This window comes from Urocitellus parryii, chromosome 16 (assembly GCF_045843805.1).
Source record: "Urocitellus parryii isolate mUroPar1 chromosome 16, mUroPar1.hap1, whole genome shotgun sequence".
Classification (NCBI taxonomy): domain Eukaryota; kingdom Metazoa; phylum Chordata; class Mammalia; order Rodentia; family Sciuridae; genus Urocitellus; species Urocitellus parryii.
In genome coordinates, this window is record NC_135546.1 from 17,289,063 (window position 1) to 17,306,340 (window position 17,278).

The 17,278-nt window shown below is 60.3% G+C and overlaps 1 protein-coding gene across 4 annotated transcripts in view; it reads right to left on the reverse strand.

The window, feature by feature from the left end:
• Positions 1 to 17,278, reverse strand: part of Slc6a6 (solute carrier family 6 member 6) — a 52,414-nt gene that overhangs the window by 16,825 nt on the left and 18,311 nt on the right. For 2 of the 4 annotated variants that reach the window (XM_026382991.2, XM_026382990.2), the window contains 4 exons: positions 13,145 to 13,384; positions 11,704 to 11,838; positions 9,538 to 9,772; positions 4,098 to 4,230 (listed from right to left, as the gene is read on the reverse strand). In XM_026382991.2, the coding sequence (XP_026238776.1) occupies positions 4,098 to 4,230; positions 9,538 to 9,772; positions 11,704 to 11,838; positions 13,145 to 13,373 (732 nt within the window). In that variant the 5' untranslated portion in view covers positions 13,374 to 13,384. Of the gene's footprint in view, positions 1 to 4,097; positions 4,231 to 9,537; positions 9,773 to 11,703; positions 11,839 to 12,292; positions 12,369 to 13,144; positions 13,385 to 17,278 lie in introns of those variants that run through there. The other 2 variants (XM_026382992.2, XM_026382993.2) reach the window with 2 other exon arrangements.

Sequence of the window (17,278 nt, forward strand, 5' to 3'; positions counted from 1 at the left end):
CCAGAATATGGTGGGGGACCACGGAGAGCACAAATTCCTCTCTGCCACACGCAGAGGGCACGGTAGTGGTGCACGCCTGTCATCCCAGCAGCCGGGGAGGCTGAGGCAGGAGGATCGGGAGTCGGAGGCCAGCCTCTGCAATTTGTCTCTCAATTAAAAAAAATAAAAAAGGGGCTGGGGACGGGGCTCCCTGGTGAGGCGCCCCTGGGTTCAGTCCCCAGGGCCAACTCTGTCACCCGCTCCCTGAATCTCTTTCTTCTTCCAGGGCCTCAGGACCTGTCCCCACGCCCCCACACCCTACTCCTGACCTTTATTTATTTTCTTTGAGGCTGAAAATCCTCACAACTTTCCAAGAACGGAGGCGGAGGGCGGGCCAGGAAGCCCCAGAGGGGTCAAGAAAGTCAGCCCGTCTGTCCCTCCCTTCCTGCAGACAGACGGTCAGGAGACCCTGGTCACTCCCACCCCTGGGGGGCCCCTGGGTGGGCCACGCCTCAGTGGGTGAACAATAGCCGCAGACAGCAGCTCCGGTGGGGTCCCGCCGGGGCTCCCACTTCAAAGCGGCCTCGGGCTGTGCCCAGAGCCAGTGTCGTGGGGGGCCATTTCCCTTGTTGGGGGGCGGGCTTCACTTATTATTTCAGGGTTTGTACCTATTAACTCATTTAACTCCCAGAGCAGGTTTGGCAAGAGCTCGGGACCTTGCTAGCTGCATCTTCCAGAGGAGAAAGATGGGAACAGAGAGCTCAGGTCACCCTCACGGGGTCCTGAGTCAGCAGGGGTCAGAGGTGGGGTCTTTCTTTGGGTCTCAGTAAATGGTGGAGGCTTGGCCTCCAAACTCCCGGTCCTCCTGCCTCAGCCTCCCGAGAGACGATGGAATCCCAGACGTGAGCCACTGTGCCCAGCGTTGGAGGTGGTGGGATTTGATCTAGGTCAGCGACTTCCAGGGTCCCTGCATCTTGGGGGGGGGGCGGGGTGTGGTTGCTATTCACCCCCCAAAACCCGGCGGGGTCACACGGCCTCAGTGCCTCTAAAGAGAGCCTCCCTTGTTTTGCAGAGTTGGCTCCGGGGATGAGCCCCTGAGAGTGTCTCTCCATATTTCCGTGACTCCCCCGGGGATCCTCGAGGGAGAAGCTGGTGCCAGACACCACCCGCGGGGGCCTCTGGCGGTGGCCCGGCAGGTCGCGTGGCAGGACGCGGTACTTTTCCGCTCTGCCTGGTGGAACTCCCTGGTGCCTCTGAGAGCCCTCGGCCCCAGCGCCCTGGGGACTTAGAGGGACAGGCTTTTCCCCGTTCCCCTGCAGGGACATGCCCAGCTTGAACCCTATTGATTGTCCACTGACAAGCTGTGTGACATCGGGCAAGTCTATTAACCTCTCTGGACCCTCCGATTCCCCATGGATAAAATGGGAGGATTAACGAGCTAAGGAGGTCCACGTCTGCTTTGGGGCATCCGTGACCACAGTCACTAGCCCTTGAATGACGTAGCCCACGGCGTCTTCTGGGATATCTCAGACCCTTGGAGTCGTGAGAATCGTAGAAATAGACATGGCCAGTCGGGCGCGGGGGTGGCCCTCGCCTGTCATCTCAGCGGCTGGGGAGGCTGAGGCAGGAGGATCGCAAGTGGGAGGCCAGCCTCAGCCAAAGTGAGGCCCTGAGCCGCTCAGGGAGACCCTGTGTCTCAATAAAATGCAAAACTGGCTGGGGACGGGGCTCAGGGGTCGAGGGCCCCCAAGTTCAATCCCTGGTGACCCCCCAAAGCCCCCCCAAAAAACAGAAAGTCAGTAAGTGACTTGAGCTGAGGCCTGAGCCTCTCGGGTCTGGTCTCTCCTGCCATCTACCTCCCCGTCCCTTCCCCAGGGACCCGGGTCACCTTGAAGACAGCCTTGGCCAGGAGGAGACCGTCAGCTGCCTGTGGGCCCAGCCCCCGGGGCAGTGGCCATGCACTTGGTCTCTGGCCAGGGCTGGGAGCCATGGCCGGCGGGCGGGCGGGCGTCCTGTGGGCCACCGAGCTCCAGGAAGTCCCCAGAGCTGTTTGTCTTGGCTGCTCTGGGCTGACCCAGGCCCTGCCATTGTTCTGGGAACCGCGCCCACCCCCAGAGGAGGCCGAGGCTGAGGGTGGGGTGGGGGGAGACCGCAGGTTAAGTCACGTCTCCGCACGGCCACCGCTGTGACCTGGCACCCACTGGTTTGGCGTCCGTTCTACTCTGCGTGTGGCCCTTCGTCTCACGGGTCGGTCACGGTGTCTGGTGGACGCCGGCCTCCTCCATCGGCCTGGATGGGACCTACCCCAGGGCCTTTGCACAGGCTAGTCCCGTCTCCCCGGGAATTTTTCCCCTTGGGTGTCCAAGTCACCTCCTGGTTGAACGTTGCGCCTCCTCAGGAGGCCGAGGCAGGAGGATCGAAAGTTGGAGGCCAGCCTCGGCCATTTAGCGAGGCCCCGAGCCACTCAGGGACACCCTGTGTCTAAATGAAATCTAAAAAGGGCTGGGGACGGGGCTCAGGGGTGGAGCAGCCCTGGGTCCCATCCCTGGTACCAAACAGAGAGAGAGAGAAACAGGTCTGCAAAAGACCCTTGTCAGAGGCTTGGTCCCCAGCCCCTGGCACTACCCTTACAAGTAGGGCCTGGTGGGAGATGGCAGGTCCCCGTCTCCTCCGAGCTCCTGGGGACCCCTGATGCTGCCAGTCAGGTCAAAAGCGTCACAACCTGTCCACCGAGGGCTGGTTACGAGGAACACAGCTGCCGCAGGGCGCGGTGGCCCACGCCTGTAGTCCCTGCACCCCGGGAGGCCGAGGCAGGAGGATGGCGAGCTCAGAGCCAGCCTCAGCAACTCAGCAAGTCGCTAAGCAACTCAGCGAGACCCTGTCTCTAAATTTAAAAATTAAAAATGACAAAAGGGGCTGGGGCTGGGGGCTCAGGGGTGCAGCGTCCCTGGGTTCAATCCCCGGCAACAAAAAATAAAAATAAAATTAAAATAACACAGTTGTCAGAGAGGATTTCTCTGTTCCCAACTAATATTACTTACAGCTCTGATATTAATTAACTGCCAACACCTGCACCTACAGGTAACACCTGTATCTACCTCTAACACCTGCATCTACTGCTAACACCTGCATCTACGGCCAACACCTGCACCTACCTCTAACACCTGCACCTACCTTTAACACCTGTATCTACAGGTAACACCTGCATCTATAGGTAACACCTGCATCTACAGGTAACACCTGCATCTACCTCTAACACCTGCATCTACTGCTAACACCTGCATCTACAGGTAACACCTGCATCTACAGGTAACACCTGCACCTACCTCTAACACCTGCATCTACAGGTAACACCTGCACCTACCTCTAACACCTGCATCTACAGGTAACACCTGCACCTACCTCTAACACCTGCACCTACAGGTAACACCCGCATCTACCTCTAACACCGCACCTACTGCTAACACCTGCATCTACAGGTAACACCTGCATCTACCTCTAACACCTGCATCTACAGGTAACACCTGCACCTACCTCTAACACCTGCATCTACAGGTAACACCTGCACCTACCTCTAACACCTGCATCTACAGGTAACACCTGCACCTACCTCTAACACCTGCACCTACAGGTAACACCCGCATCTACCTCTAACACCGCACCTACTGCTAACACCTGCATCTACAGGTAACACCTGCATCTACCTCTAACACCTGCATCTACCTCTAACACCTGCATCTACCTCTAACACCTGCATCTACCTCTAACACCTGCATCTACAGGTAACACCTGCATCTACCTCTAACACCTGCACCTACTGCTAACACCTGCACCTACTGCTAACACCTGCATCTACCTCTAACACCTGCATCTACAGGTAACACCTCGGATGGGGAAGCAGCCGCGGTTGGGTCAGTCAGAGAGACCCGCCGTCCCACCTCCAGGGATCCTGCCGCTGGTCCCCAGACCACTGACCACGTGGAGCCAGACCCTGAGACTGGACTTCATCTCCTTTTTCTAGGGGACGGTTCGCCCCGCGGCCACGCTGGCCTCTTCCCTTTCCAGGTCAGGGAGGCCCGGGACCGGGAGGAGGCAGGGGGGTGGGGACGGCCACTTACCTTGCCCGTGGACCGGACGCCCTTCCAGATGCAGAAGAAGCACACCAGCCACACCAACAGGAGGCAGAGCGCCAGGTCCCACTTGAGGGCGCCCGGCTCGTCGATCCCCGAGGACAGGCTCAGCACGTTGCGCCTGGGAGCCAACAGGGCGGGAGTCAGCGGGGACCCGGGGTCTGGGGGCACAGTTGTGGGGACGTCCGGAAGGGGCCAGAAGAAGGGTCAAGGGCCCTGGGGTCCACGATCCTTCGGCAAACCCAGGTTCAACCCGGCCTGGCTTGGGGCAGGTCAGGAAACCCCTGAGCCTCAGTTTCCTCATCTGACAAATGGGTACTGACTTTTCGACAGGACCTCGGCTGACACACTCAGCTTCACCTGGCCGCCTGTGGTCCTGGCAGCTCGGGAGGCTGAGGCAGGAGGATCGCAAGGTGGAGGCCAGCCTCAGCCACTTAGCGAGGCCCTCAGCAACTCAGGGAGACCCTGTCTCTAAATAAAATAGAAAAAGGGCTGGGGACAAGGCTCCGTGGTGACCATCCGGGATTCAATCCCTGGTACCAAAAGTAAAATAAAATAAAATTTTAGCTTCATTGTTCATGGGGACCGGTGACCCGGCCTCCCCAGACCAGCCTCCGGCCTCTAATGTGGGGCAGACACTCTCCCCATGTCCTTTGGTCCCTCCCTATTTTATCGGCCCCACCCCCTTGTCATCTGGATCTCTGTAAGATGTGCGGCCCAGTCTCAGGCAGCCTCCACTCCCCGGTGGTCCTCCCTGGAGGTCCGCGAGGCCCGAGCTGAAGGCCGCGCTGTGCCGTGTCCGCTGGTGCGTGAGGACCCACGCGCAGCTCCGCGCCCTGCGGGGGCCAGATACCATCAGGAACCGGGGGCCAGGCCCTGACCCTCGGCCAAGTCCAGGAAACATGATGCGCCCACAGGACACTCGTTGTCCCCAAGCGCGCAGTGCCCGGTCAGTGATCAAGAGGAGTCCCCCAGCCTCCACCCCCCGTGTGCCCAGGTAATCTGCCTCCTGATCTCCACGGTCCCCACGCTCCGGGGCGAGGGCCAGGCCCGGAAGAGGCTGCTTCTCCTTTCCAAAGCACCAGCTTCTGCCCGAAGGCTCTGTGCCCCAGGAGTAGAGTGACTTTGTCCCTTGTTTGACCTTTTATAAAATAGAAATCAAGGGCTCCAGTCCTGCAGGGCGCGCAGGGCGCGGGGGTGCACGCCTGTAATCCCAGCCGTTCTGGAGGCTGAGGGCGGAGGATCCCAAGGGGGAGGCCAGCCTCCGCAATTTAAAGAAATTCTGTCTCAAAATAGTACTGGAAAGGCTGGGGGGTGTAGCTCAGTGGCAGTGCACCCTGGGTGTGATCACCCCGAAAAAAACCAAAATAATAATAAAGTTGCCAGGATGCCCGTGTCTTATCAAGACCCTTTTTGTTAAAAAAAAAAAAAAAAAAAAAAAATATATATATATATATATATATATATATATATATTATTTAAATCTTATTTGATCCAGCCCCACTTTACATATGGGGAAAACTGAGGCCTGACAAATCCATTTATACACATTCACAAAGCCTTCAGGCAGCTGGAAGAGCGGTCACTCAACCCCAGATCTGTCCAGCGACAAAGTCAGGTCCCTGTCCCTAGCGCAGCCTCCCCCCCCCCGCCCCGCCCCTGCCAGGGGCCGATGGTCTCTGGGTTCAATCCCAGTCCCCCCCCCCAAAAAAAAAAATTTAAAAAAATTTGATGCAAATCACTGGTGTCCCCTAAGCACCTTCTGACTGCCCCAGACACCCACACTGCCACCAATCCTGTCCCCGATTGCACCACAGGACTTTTGAACAGCCTCCTCACTGGACTCCCCGCCTCCACTCTGGCCTCTACAGTCAGAGGGAATCCAGCAGGACCCAGGCTGCCTCATGGCCTCTGCCCCTCAGCCTCCCATGGCTACCACCCCGTCCCCTAAATCTTCAGACCTAAAGGGGTTCTTTTTCCCCAGGGGGTGGGTACCAGGGATGGAACCCAGGGGCATCCACCACGGAGCCCCATCCCTGGCCCTTTTTATATTTTATTTAGAGACCAGGCCTTGCTAAGTGGCCGAGGCTAGCCTCCAACTTGTTATCCTCCTGCCTCAGCCTCCAGAGCGTGTGAAATTCCGGGCACGTGCCACCTTGCTTGGCACACCTAAAGGTTTTAAAGAGCCTGGGGACCACGACCTACTGCGTCTGCCTGGACCATGTGTGTTCCCAGGAAGCACCTGTCGATCATTCAACAGCACCTTGCACAAAGCAGGTGCTCAATTAATGCCACGAGTACACGGATCACGCCCATTTCCTTGGCGGGAAAACGGAGGCTCAGCCATTCACCTAAAATCCCCCAGACAGACATCAACCCTGGACACCTGGGTCCTGTTTCCTGGTGTCCCCGCTCCTGGGGTCCAGCCACCCTGCAGCCCGGGACCTACGGCGGCCATCAGCCGGGCCTCTCAGCCTCCCCTGTGTCTCTGGCCTCGAGGGAGGAGACCCAGGAGTCCGCGACATGATCATCCAAGAATAGCGGTGACTCATTGCAGGGTGGGATCCAAGAACTGGAATAATGACCGGGCTCCGGGCCGCCGTCCAGAGAGGTCAATACGTCCCCAAGTGGGGACCAATGGCTTCCTCTTGGCCGCGGGCCAGCTGTCTCTTGGCCACGGCTGCCCCCTGGGGACCGGCACAGGACAACAATTATAAAAGGACCCGTCCGCCCGGCGCTCGACGCCGCACAAGCCTCCCCCGGCCTCTCCCCCGGCCTCCGCCTCCTTCCAGCAGCTGCCGAGGAAGATTGGGGACTGTTTGGAAACGTGACTCATGTGGCTTTGATTCTAATAACGACTAATGAGACGTGCCGGCTCCCGGGAGGCCCCAGGGGGAGGCCAGGAGGAAGGCCGGGCTCCGCCTGCTGAAGGGCATGGGGCCAGGCCGGGCCTCCGTCTGTCCTCCAGAACCTGAGCCCGTGAGGGAGACCTCGGGACAAAGGGGACCTCAGATGGCAAGGCTCAGAGAGAGGTGGGCTGGCTTTGGCCAGTTATAAAGCCAATCCCAGGGGCCCTGGTGGTTCTTCTGGGAATAGAGAGAAGGGGGACATCTCCTGGCCTGGGTGGCCCCTGCCTGGAATTCCAGCCACGGGGGAGGCCGAGGCAGGAGGATCGCGAGTTGGAGGCCGAGACTCGGCAACTTGGTGAGACCCTGGCTCCACGTCAAACACAGAAAGGGCTGGGGCTGGGGCTCGGGGGTGAAGGGCCCCTGGGTTCCGTCTCCAGGACACCACGGAGTCTGGGGTACGTGACGTCCAATGGCACTTTGCATTTTTCTAGCGGGTTCTGAGGGCTGGGAACCAGTCAGGGCCACCCTACAGCCTTGGGGTGGCAGAGGAGGACATCAGGGACCTGAGAGGGGGCTGTGACTGACCAAGCTAGAGATGGCAGAGCAAAGGCTAGACCCCAGGGGCACAGGCTAGACCCCAGGAGGACGGGCTAGACCACAGGTGTGCAGGCTAGACCCCAGGTGCACAGGCTAGACCCCAGGAGGACGGGCTAGACCACAGGTGTGCAGGCTAGACCCCAGGTGCACAGGCTAGACCCCAGGGGGACGGGCTAGACCATAGGTGCATAGTCTAGACCCCAGGTGCACGGGCTAGACCCCAGGGGGATGGGCTAGACCCCAGGAGGACGGGCTAGACCCCAGGTGCACGGGCTAGACCCCAGGGGGATGGGCTAGACCCCAGGTGCACGGGCTAGACCCCAGGTGCATGGGCTAGACCCCAGGTGTGCGGGCTAGACCCCAGGTGCACGGGCTAGACCCCAGGTGCGCGGGCTAGACCCCAGGTGTGCAGGCTAGACCCCAGGTGTGCAGGCTAGACTCCAGGTACGCAGGCTAGACCCCAGTTGCACAGGCTAGACCCCAGTTGCACAGGCTAGACCCCAGAGGGACAGGCTAGACCCCAGGTGCACAGACTAGACCCCAGGTGCATGGGCTAGACCCCAGGTGCACGGGCTAGACCCCAGGTGCACAGGCCAGACCCCAGGGGGACAGGCTAGACCCCAGGTGCATAGTCTAGACCCCAGGTGCACGGGCTAGACTCCAGGTGAATGGGCTAGACCCCAGGTGCACGGGCTAGACCCCAGGTGCGTGGGCTAGACCCCAGGTGCGCGGGCTAGACCCCAGGTGTGTGGGCTACACTCCAGGTGCATGGGCTAGACCCCAGGTGCACTGGCTAGACCCCAGGTGCATAGGCTAGACCCCTGGTGCATGGGCTAGACCTCAGGGGCACAGGCTAGACCCCAGGTGCACGGGCTAGACCCCAGGTGCACAGGCTAGACCCCCGGTCGTGATGGCAACGAGGCCCAGTAGGCTGGCAGAGATGCTGGTGCCCCAGGCAGGGCAGGCCTGTGTGGTCAGGCCGTGCCAAGAACAGCACAGAAAGGTCAAGGCGGTGGCCTTGGGCCCATTCAAGTGACAGAATGAGATGCCAACGTTTCTTTGTCTAGAAGCTCGCTCCCCAACGGGTGGGAGCTGAGGGGGCGATGCGTGTGCTCTTAATGTCCTCTGTGTTTGCAGGGGACCATGTGTATGCATGAGGAGTCCCTCTGAGAAGCCTGGGGACCTGCATTCTTCTCTGTGCAAACAACAGAGAACATCTGTATTTTCCCTAACAGCTCCCTGCGGTGATGGACGACGCTGTGGCTCACTGTGAAAGTACCCGAGTTCTCCACCCTCGCGGACAGGCGGGTTTTATTCCCCCGTACTTCTGTGTCTGGGGTCGTCCTTTGGCTTCCCCTGGTCACGGGACATGAACACAAACGACGCCCGAAAGGAGACTGAAAAAGAGCTTGCGCATGGAGGGTCGCCCGTCTGTTGTCCCCGGAGCTACCCGTGACAGAGCCCCTAGCCAGCCAATGCCCAAGCGCTACCCCGAGGACCCACAACGGTCTGCAGACACAGGAAGCAGCCCAAGATTCGGAGGGCCTGGCGCAAACTGCCGACAAACAGAATCATGGTAAATGGTGACTGTGAATTCACCAAATGTGGGGATGGTTGTTACGCAGCGAGAGCTAACTGCTAACTGATACACAATTTTCCCCACTCGATCTACGCGCCTTTCACTGGAGTAACTACCTCAGCCTCGTATAGGCTTTTTTTTCCTCTGTTCAAGGACAGAGAATGTATTTTTTTTTCTAGAATGTACTAAGAAATCGTGAAGAAACTGAGGCTCAGAGAGGAGAAAGGGGACTTGCCCAGATCAACGGGCCAGGAAGTGGCAGAACCGAGATTCGATTTCAGCCCTGGGCAAATAGGGACCCTCCCCCGGTCCCATCCCTGACCCTCGAAGACCGCGACTCCCCAGGGAGGACAGGGGTGGCCCGCCCCCTGCGCCCCCTGCGCCCGCCCGCGGCCAGGCTTACTCCCAGAACTCGATGACAGGGGACGTGTAGTTGTGGGCGCTGAAGGTGAGCCACGGGCTCTGGTTCCTGCGCAGCGTGTCCTCCAGGCAGTGGGCCGTGTTCCAGCTGTGGTTGCAGTGGGCCCAGGGCAGGTCCTTCTGGAAGGAGTGGAACAGGTAGTAGGTGGCCCAGGCCAGGATGACGATGTAGTAGACGTTGAGCAGGGACACGATGACGATGGACGCGTAGCCGATACCTGGGGGGGGAGGGGCGCCATGAGCATGGGCAGGGGGCCACCAGGACCGTCCACTCCACAGGACAGGGCCAGGGCGCTCTGCAGCAGAGACCAGCACCGGAGGAAGATGGACGGATGGAGGGACGGACGGGTGGACGGGTGGAGGGACGGACGGGTGGGTGGACAGAAGGACAGACGGACAGATGGATGATTGGATGGACGGATGGATGATTGGATGGATAGGTGGACAGACGGACAGATGGATGGACGGATGGATGGACAGATGGATGGACGGATGGATGGACGGATGATTGGATGGATGGACGGACAGACGATTGGATGGATGGATGGGTGGGTGGACAGAAGGACAGACGGACAGATGGATGATTGGATGGATGGGTGGACAGATGGACAGACGGATGGACGGATGGATGGACGGATGGACGGACGGATGGACAGATGGACAGACGGATGGATGGACGGATGGACGGACGGATGGACGGATGGATGGACGGATGGACAGACGGATGGATGGACGGATGGATGGACAGATGGACAGATGGGTGGACGATTGGATGGACGGATGATTGGATGGATGGGTGGGTGGACGATTGGATGAATGGACGGACAGACGATTGGATGGATGGATGGGTGGGTGGACAGAAGGACAGACGGACAGATGGATGATTGGATGGATGGGTGGACAGATGGACAGATGGATGGACGGATGGATGGACGGATGGATGGACGGATGGACAGACGGATGGATGGACGGATGGACAGACGGATGGATGGATGGATGGATGGACAGATGGACGGATGGATGGACAGATGGACAGATGGATGGATGGACGGATGGATGGATGGATGGACAGATGGGTGGACGATTGGATGGATGGATAGGTGGACAGATGGACGGACGGATGGACAGATGGACGGACGGATGGACGGATGGATGGACGGATGGACGGACGGATGGATGGACGGATGGATGGACGATTGGATGGATGGATGGATAGGTGGACAGATGGGTGGACGATTGGATGGATGGATAGGTGGACAGATGGATGGACGGATGGACGGATGGACGGATGGATGGACGGATGGATGGACGGATGGACAGATGGGTGGACGATTGGATGGACGGATGGATGGACAGATGGACAGATGGGTGGACGGATGGACAGACAGATGGATGGACGGATGGACGGATGGACGGACGGATGGACGGATGGATGGATGGATGGACGGATGGATGGACAGATGGACAGATGGGTGGACGGATGGATGGACGGATGGATGGACAGATGGACAGATGGGTGGACGATTGGATGAATGGATGGATAGGTGGACAGATGGACAGATGGATGGATGGACGGATGGATGGATGGACGGATGGATGGATGGACGGATGGGTGGACGGATGGTGGGTGGTGGGTGGTGGATGAAGACCCAGTAGGTGCACAGAGCACCCAGGCGTGGTGGTTGGTTGGCGGGTCGGCCAGGGCAGTGGAGAGCTGAGTGGGTGGACGGTGGATGGTGCAAGCTGACCGCCTGACCGCATTAGTGACTCATCGATCATCTATCAACCAGTATCACTATTGGTCACTGGATCACTGGTCCGTGGCCCACAGGGTGGTGGAGTGGACGTCTACGGGTGGCTGGGCCAGTCGCCCTCCTGCCCGGGGCCCGGCTCCCGTCTACACGGCGCCTCCTGGGAACACAGAGCCCTGGGGGGCCACGCCACCTTCTCTTCCTAGCAGCCGGGTGGGACCCCCTGAGCACCTACTGTGTGCCAGGCCCGTGTCCCCTCCCCTCAGGGGCCAGGGCAGGAGCACCCCGTCGGCTGTCCCCACTGGCCCCTTCCTGACCTGCATCAGGCACGTCCCCTGGTCCTGGGGCACAGTAGCTGCTCAATAAAACCCGGCGCAGCACAGGGACCCCCCACTCACCGGAGAACAGGGGGCAGATCTTCTCCCAGCAGGTGATGCCCCCCTCCGAGGTGTACTGGCCGATGATGACCTCCAGGAAGAACACGGGCAGGCCGCTCCCGAACAGGAAGATGAAGTACGGGATGAGAAAGGCACCTGTCGGGGGGCAGGCAGGAGGGACCCAGCGTCAGGGCGGTGACCGGCACCCAAGGCGCTCGCTCCCGACCCCTCCCGGCCACCAGAATCTGAGAGAGAGACAGAATGAGTGACGGGGGCAGGGGGTCAGCAGGGACAAGGGCCAGACTCTCCCACGTGTCCCCGCCCCCACCCCAGCCATCTCCAGATCGGCCCCCGGTCCTCGGAGCCACAGGGCCTTTGCTCGAGCTGCACCTAGGGGCTCGCCTGCCTCAGTAGGGTCTGTTCCACCTGGGAGACCCTCTCCGACACCTGCCATGCCCAGAGAAGCCGCTGGAAGGATCTAGAAGGATCGCAGCAGCCGCCACGAGAAACCCCAGGGTGGCTTCTTCTCCAGCTGGTGGGGGGGGGCAGGGGGTGGGGAGGGGGTGCCAGGGGACGGAGGCGGGGCACAGCTGGGGGACCGGGGTCCTACCTGCGTCACTAATGGCTTCAGCGGGTTCCATAAACCCTTTGAAACTGTGGGCAACTTGGGTCTAGGGTGGGTGCTTGGTTCTGAGGAGCGTCTGGGGCCCTCATCAGAGCCCCCCCAGGGGCCTGAGACCTACGAAAGGTTAAGAAACCAGGCTCTAAGGGAAAAGTCCCCAGAAAGGGTGGCACGGGGCCAGGCTTGAGCACATTCCGACCTACCCAAGCTCTCTCTCCAAGTCCCTAAAACCTCGGGGCCGGGGAGGCGGGGTGGCCACAGGACCTTGGCACCTCCTTCGCCAGGCAGGATTAAAACAGAACGAAACAAGAAAACACCCCAACCACATGGCCCACACCTGGCATCCCAGCGGCTCGGGAGGCCGAGGCAGGAGGATCGCGAGTTGGAGGCCAGCCTCAGCCAAAGTTGCTTGAGCAACTCCGCGAGACCCTGTCTCTCAATAAAATGCAAAATCGGGCTGGGGACGGGGCTCAGTGGCCGAATGTCCCCAAGCTCTCTCCCCGGTACCCCCTTCCCCCCAAAAAAAGCCAATGTCAAGGAGAGATAAAGTGGGGAGCAATAAATCCAGGGGGGGTTTACAAAGGGCAAGTGTGAATATTCAACTTTATTCCGCCTTTTCAGAGACTAGAGGATCAGAGAGGGTGGGAGGCACCTCCAGGTAACACAGCAAGACTCGGGACGGAACACGGCCACCCTGATTCTCAGTCACGCTCTTCTCCTGTGTCTAGGGTGAGCTGGGGCCGGGGGTGGGACAGGGTGACCCGGGGAAGGAAAATCAGGGTGCAGAGAGAAGGCACCCCGACCCTCGGGGGGCAGGGTCAGCTGCCACCCTGGACTCACCTCCACCATTTTTATAGCAGAGGTACGGGAACCGCCACACGTTGCCCAAGCCCACGAAGCCACCAGCCACGGACAGCACAAAGTCGATCTTGCTGGCCCACTTCTCCCGCTGCGGGGGCTTGCCCTCGGCCTCGTCCTCGGGCCGGGTGCCGGGGCTTTTCCCGGGAGACGGCTTCAAGATATCCTTGTGGAAGTCCTTCAGACACTGCAACTTCTCTTTGGTGGCCATCGGATCACTTTCTAGGCAGGGGGGACACAATGGGGCCAAAGGGTGAGGCCCATGCGGTGGGCCCCGGGGGGGGGAGCCACAGGACGGCCTGATGCTCATTTTGGAGGCTGAGGCCGGAGGATCGAGAGTTGGAGGCCAGCCTCCGCCAAAGCCAGACCCTCAGCCGCTCAGGGAGACCCTGTCTCTCAATAAAATGCAAAACAGGGCTGGCGACTGGGCTCAGGGGTGGGGTGTCCCCTGGGGACCAGAGGAGCCCGTCCTGGGGTGCCCCTGGCAGGCACACAGTAGGGCATCAGGCAGCGCCTTGGGGTCAGCGGTTCCCAGGGATCTGCAGGTCGCTCAGCTCTGGGGGGGACGCAGCAGGCCAGGGGGGGGTGGCCCGAGGACTGGGGCGTGCAGGCCCGGCCCCAGGGCCACCAGGAGACAGCGAGACCCACCTCTTCCTGTCCCTGGCTGGGGTGGGGGACCCCGATTGTTTCTGGCGACAGGCAGACCCAGGAGGCTTCCTGCAGCCCCGGGCAGCCCCCGGGCCCCTCCTCTGTCTGGTGGGGCATCCGCAGGGCCCGGTGGGGCCAGGCCACTGTAAAAATAGCCCCAGCGGCCACTATTGTTCCAGCGGGGGCCCCCGATGGTTATCGGGACACTCATTGTGGGCCGGCTGGGTGGGCCTCTAGTGGGAGGATGTCTGGGCCTCCCCTCCGGGGGACAGTGTGGCTCAGGGACCACGTCCACCCTCTTTAGTGGGAGAGGATTGAACTCAGAGATGGCACTTGACCCCCGAGCCCCGTCCCCAGCCCCGTTTTGCGTTTTATTGAGAGACAGGGCCTCCCTGAGCGGCTCAGGGCCTCGCTTTGGCTGAGGCTGGCCTCCCACTTGCGATCCTCCTGCCTCAGCCTCCCCAGCCGCTGGGAGGGCAGGCGTGAGCCCCCACCGTGCCCAGCAAAGGCTGGTTCCCCCCCAGGAGCCAGGGCTGGTGGCTGGTGGAGAGTCCTCCCTCCATCTCTGGGCTGCAGGATTGACTCCTCACACCGGCAGAGAACCTTCTAGAAACTTGGGGCAGAGCGGTAACTGGAAATCCCCGAGCCCCTTGGGTTCCCTCTAGTTTCCTGTGGAACCAGGATTCTAGCTCTTTCCACGGCCCCGGGCCGGGCTGCCTGGGGCTGAACCAGGGTGGTTGGGGGGGGGGTGTTGAAGGGACAGGGCAGGTGGCTGTCACCTGCAGGGCTCTGTGGGGTCCTCCCTGCTCCTGGCTTGTCCCCATAAGGAATCCCAGAGTGTCAGCCTGGATCCCAAAGCCAGGAGCTCCTTCCCTTCCCCCTGCTGGGTGACCTCAGGCAAGTGAGTCAACCTCTCTGGTCAAGGACTTGGGTGCCAGCTGCTGGGATCCAACTGCTCTAATCTCTACCAGCGTGGAAAGGCTGCTTCGTGCGACTCTGGGTGACATCAGCAAGTGCCAGATGCTCTGAGGTCACTGAGCTGAGCTGGTAGTGCCAGGACACCCAGGCCTTCCCTGTCCCTCTCAGATGGCCCGGCTTGACCTCACAGGACACCCTGGCTGCCGGGCCTCCGCCCATCTCTTATGGATTCCCAATGAGGACACTCTCCGGGACACTCCAGCCAGGGCACCCCTCGGGGCCGTGAGTGTCCGGCCGCGGGCACGGGTCCCCTCTGCCGGCGTGCGACGGTCGATTTTCCTGCCGACATGAGCTGTTTTTCCTGGCCCGGCGCCCAGGGTGATTCTGTAGCGGCCGAGATACATAATTCCTCATTTTAAGAGCTTCCTCTTTGGTTTTGACAGCCACAAGCCATTGTGGTGGCCCTGACCCAGGCGCTGTGGGAGGACGCCTCCCGCTTGGCCCGACTCAAAACCCTCCCCGTGTCTCGGTTCCAGGGATGGCGGCCAGATCCAGCCGTGCCTGAAGGCCCACTTGGCAGCAGATCACCTGGTCAAGCTCTGGCCAGATGCAACCCGGGGCCGGCCACATGGGGGGTTTGCAAAACAGTCCTTTGGTCCCCAAATTGTTAACCAGCATCAGACGGCCGAGTAGCCACTCTGGGCCAAAAGCTGCTTCTAATGACAGTTTCCTGAGCCATCCCCAAATATTCTTGTGTTAAAAGCATCAGGGAGCTGAGCGCTGGGGCCCACGCCTGTCATCCCAGCAGCTCAGGAGGCCGAGGCAGGAGAATCGTGAGTTCAAAGCCAGCCTCAGCCAAAGGGAGGCCCTCGGCAGCTCAGCGAGACCCTGTCTCTCAATAAAATATAAAAAAGGGGCTGGGGACGGGGCTCAGGGGTTGAGCGATCCTGGGTTCAATCCCTGGGACCAGAAATAAAAAAAATAATAATAATAAAATTAAAAATAAAGAAGGCAGCTTCAAGCCACAGACCAGATGACAAATTAGGGAACTGGGTTCAAGGGCAAATAGGGAAGTGAAGGGCCCCGTGACCTGGTGGGGAGATCAGGGGGGTGAGGTACATGATCAAGGAGGCGGATCCAAAGTTCAAGGCCAGCCTCAGCCATTTAGCAGAGAGCCTGTCTCCAAATAAAATCATCAGGGCTGGGGGGGGGGGGGTATAAAGCCACTGGATTCAATCCTAAAATTTATTATTAAAAAAGGGGGGGGGGGGCAGGGCGCCGTGGCGCACGCCTGTCATCCCAGAGGCTCGGGAGGCTGAGGCAGGAGGATCGAGAGTTGGAGGCCAGCCTCAGCCAAAGCGAGGCCCTAAGCCACTCAGGGAGGCCCTGTCTCTCAATAAAATGCAAAATAGGGCTGGGGACGGGGCTCAGGGGTGGAGTGTCCCTGAGTTCAATGCCCGGTACCAAAAAAAAAAGAAAGATTTAATCATTGAGTGGAGTCATGCGGTCAGTAGCCTTTGGTCACCTATTTCTGGGCAAAGGCTAACCAAGCCCCCGGGTGGCCTCTCCTGAGCCAAGTTCATCCGGGAAACCAGGCACTGTTTTTTGGTCTGGGTTTTGGTCCCAGGGATTGAACCCCAGGGGCACTGAACCCCTGAACCCCAGCCCCAGCCCGTCTTTCTGTTTTATCACCGACAAAGGGCCTCACTCCATGGCTGAGGCTGGCCTCCAACGCGCGAGCCTCCTGCCTCAGCCTCCACTGGGAGGACAGGCGTGGGCCCTGGTGCCCGGCCTGAGAGGGGGTTTTTAGGGGTTCTCCTGGGGCTTTTGTGGGATTTTCTGACCATTTGATTCCCATCCCTCAATCTTGTCTCATCCTCAGCTGAGGCCCTCGGACAGGGACCCACTTGGGATGAGTCCAGGGGCGATGGGACTGGGTCCCCTGGTCACCCCAAGCAATTGCCCCTGGGTGAGGAGATGGCCCTGTAACGGAGGCTGGAGCCGGAGGAGGAAGGAGGAGGCTGGGTGGAGAGGGGGAGGGGCATCGTGTCCCCCCCTCCCCCGGGTCCTGGTGCTTGGGGACCTGTGGGGACCTGTGGGTCCCACGGGCCAGATCCACCTGAGGATTCTGCACACAGGAAGCTTCTGGAACCGCGGCCTCCAGACTGGGCCTCCCTGGCATGGCCTGGGTGTGGGGGGGAGGTGTGTGCTTTGGAGGCTGAGGTTTGGGGACAGGTGACAGGGATCTGCATGCCCTTCCCCCACCGCCCAGGCGGTGAGTCAGCCGGCAACAGGCTCCCGGTGACACCCACGGAGCTAGCTGTCACCTCCTGTCCCAGGCAGTGCCACCCCCTCCCCTCCCCCAGCCCCGGGGCGGAGGCTGGCTTCCAGGGACGTGGGTGGGGGCGGGGAGGGGTGGACGGCTCCTGAGACCCAGCAGCCAGGGCCATAAAGGGGCCATTTCCTGGGACTTCCGCTTTTTGAAGCTCTGCAGATTGTCACCTGGCCTCCTGTCACCTCGCCACCAAGAGCAAACCCCCGGTGGCAGCC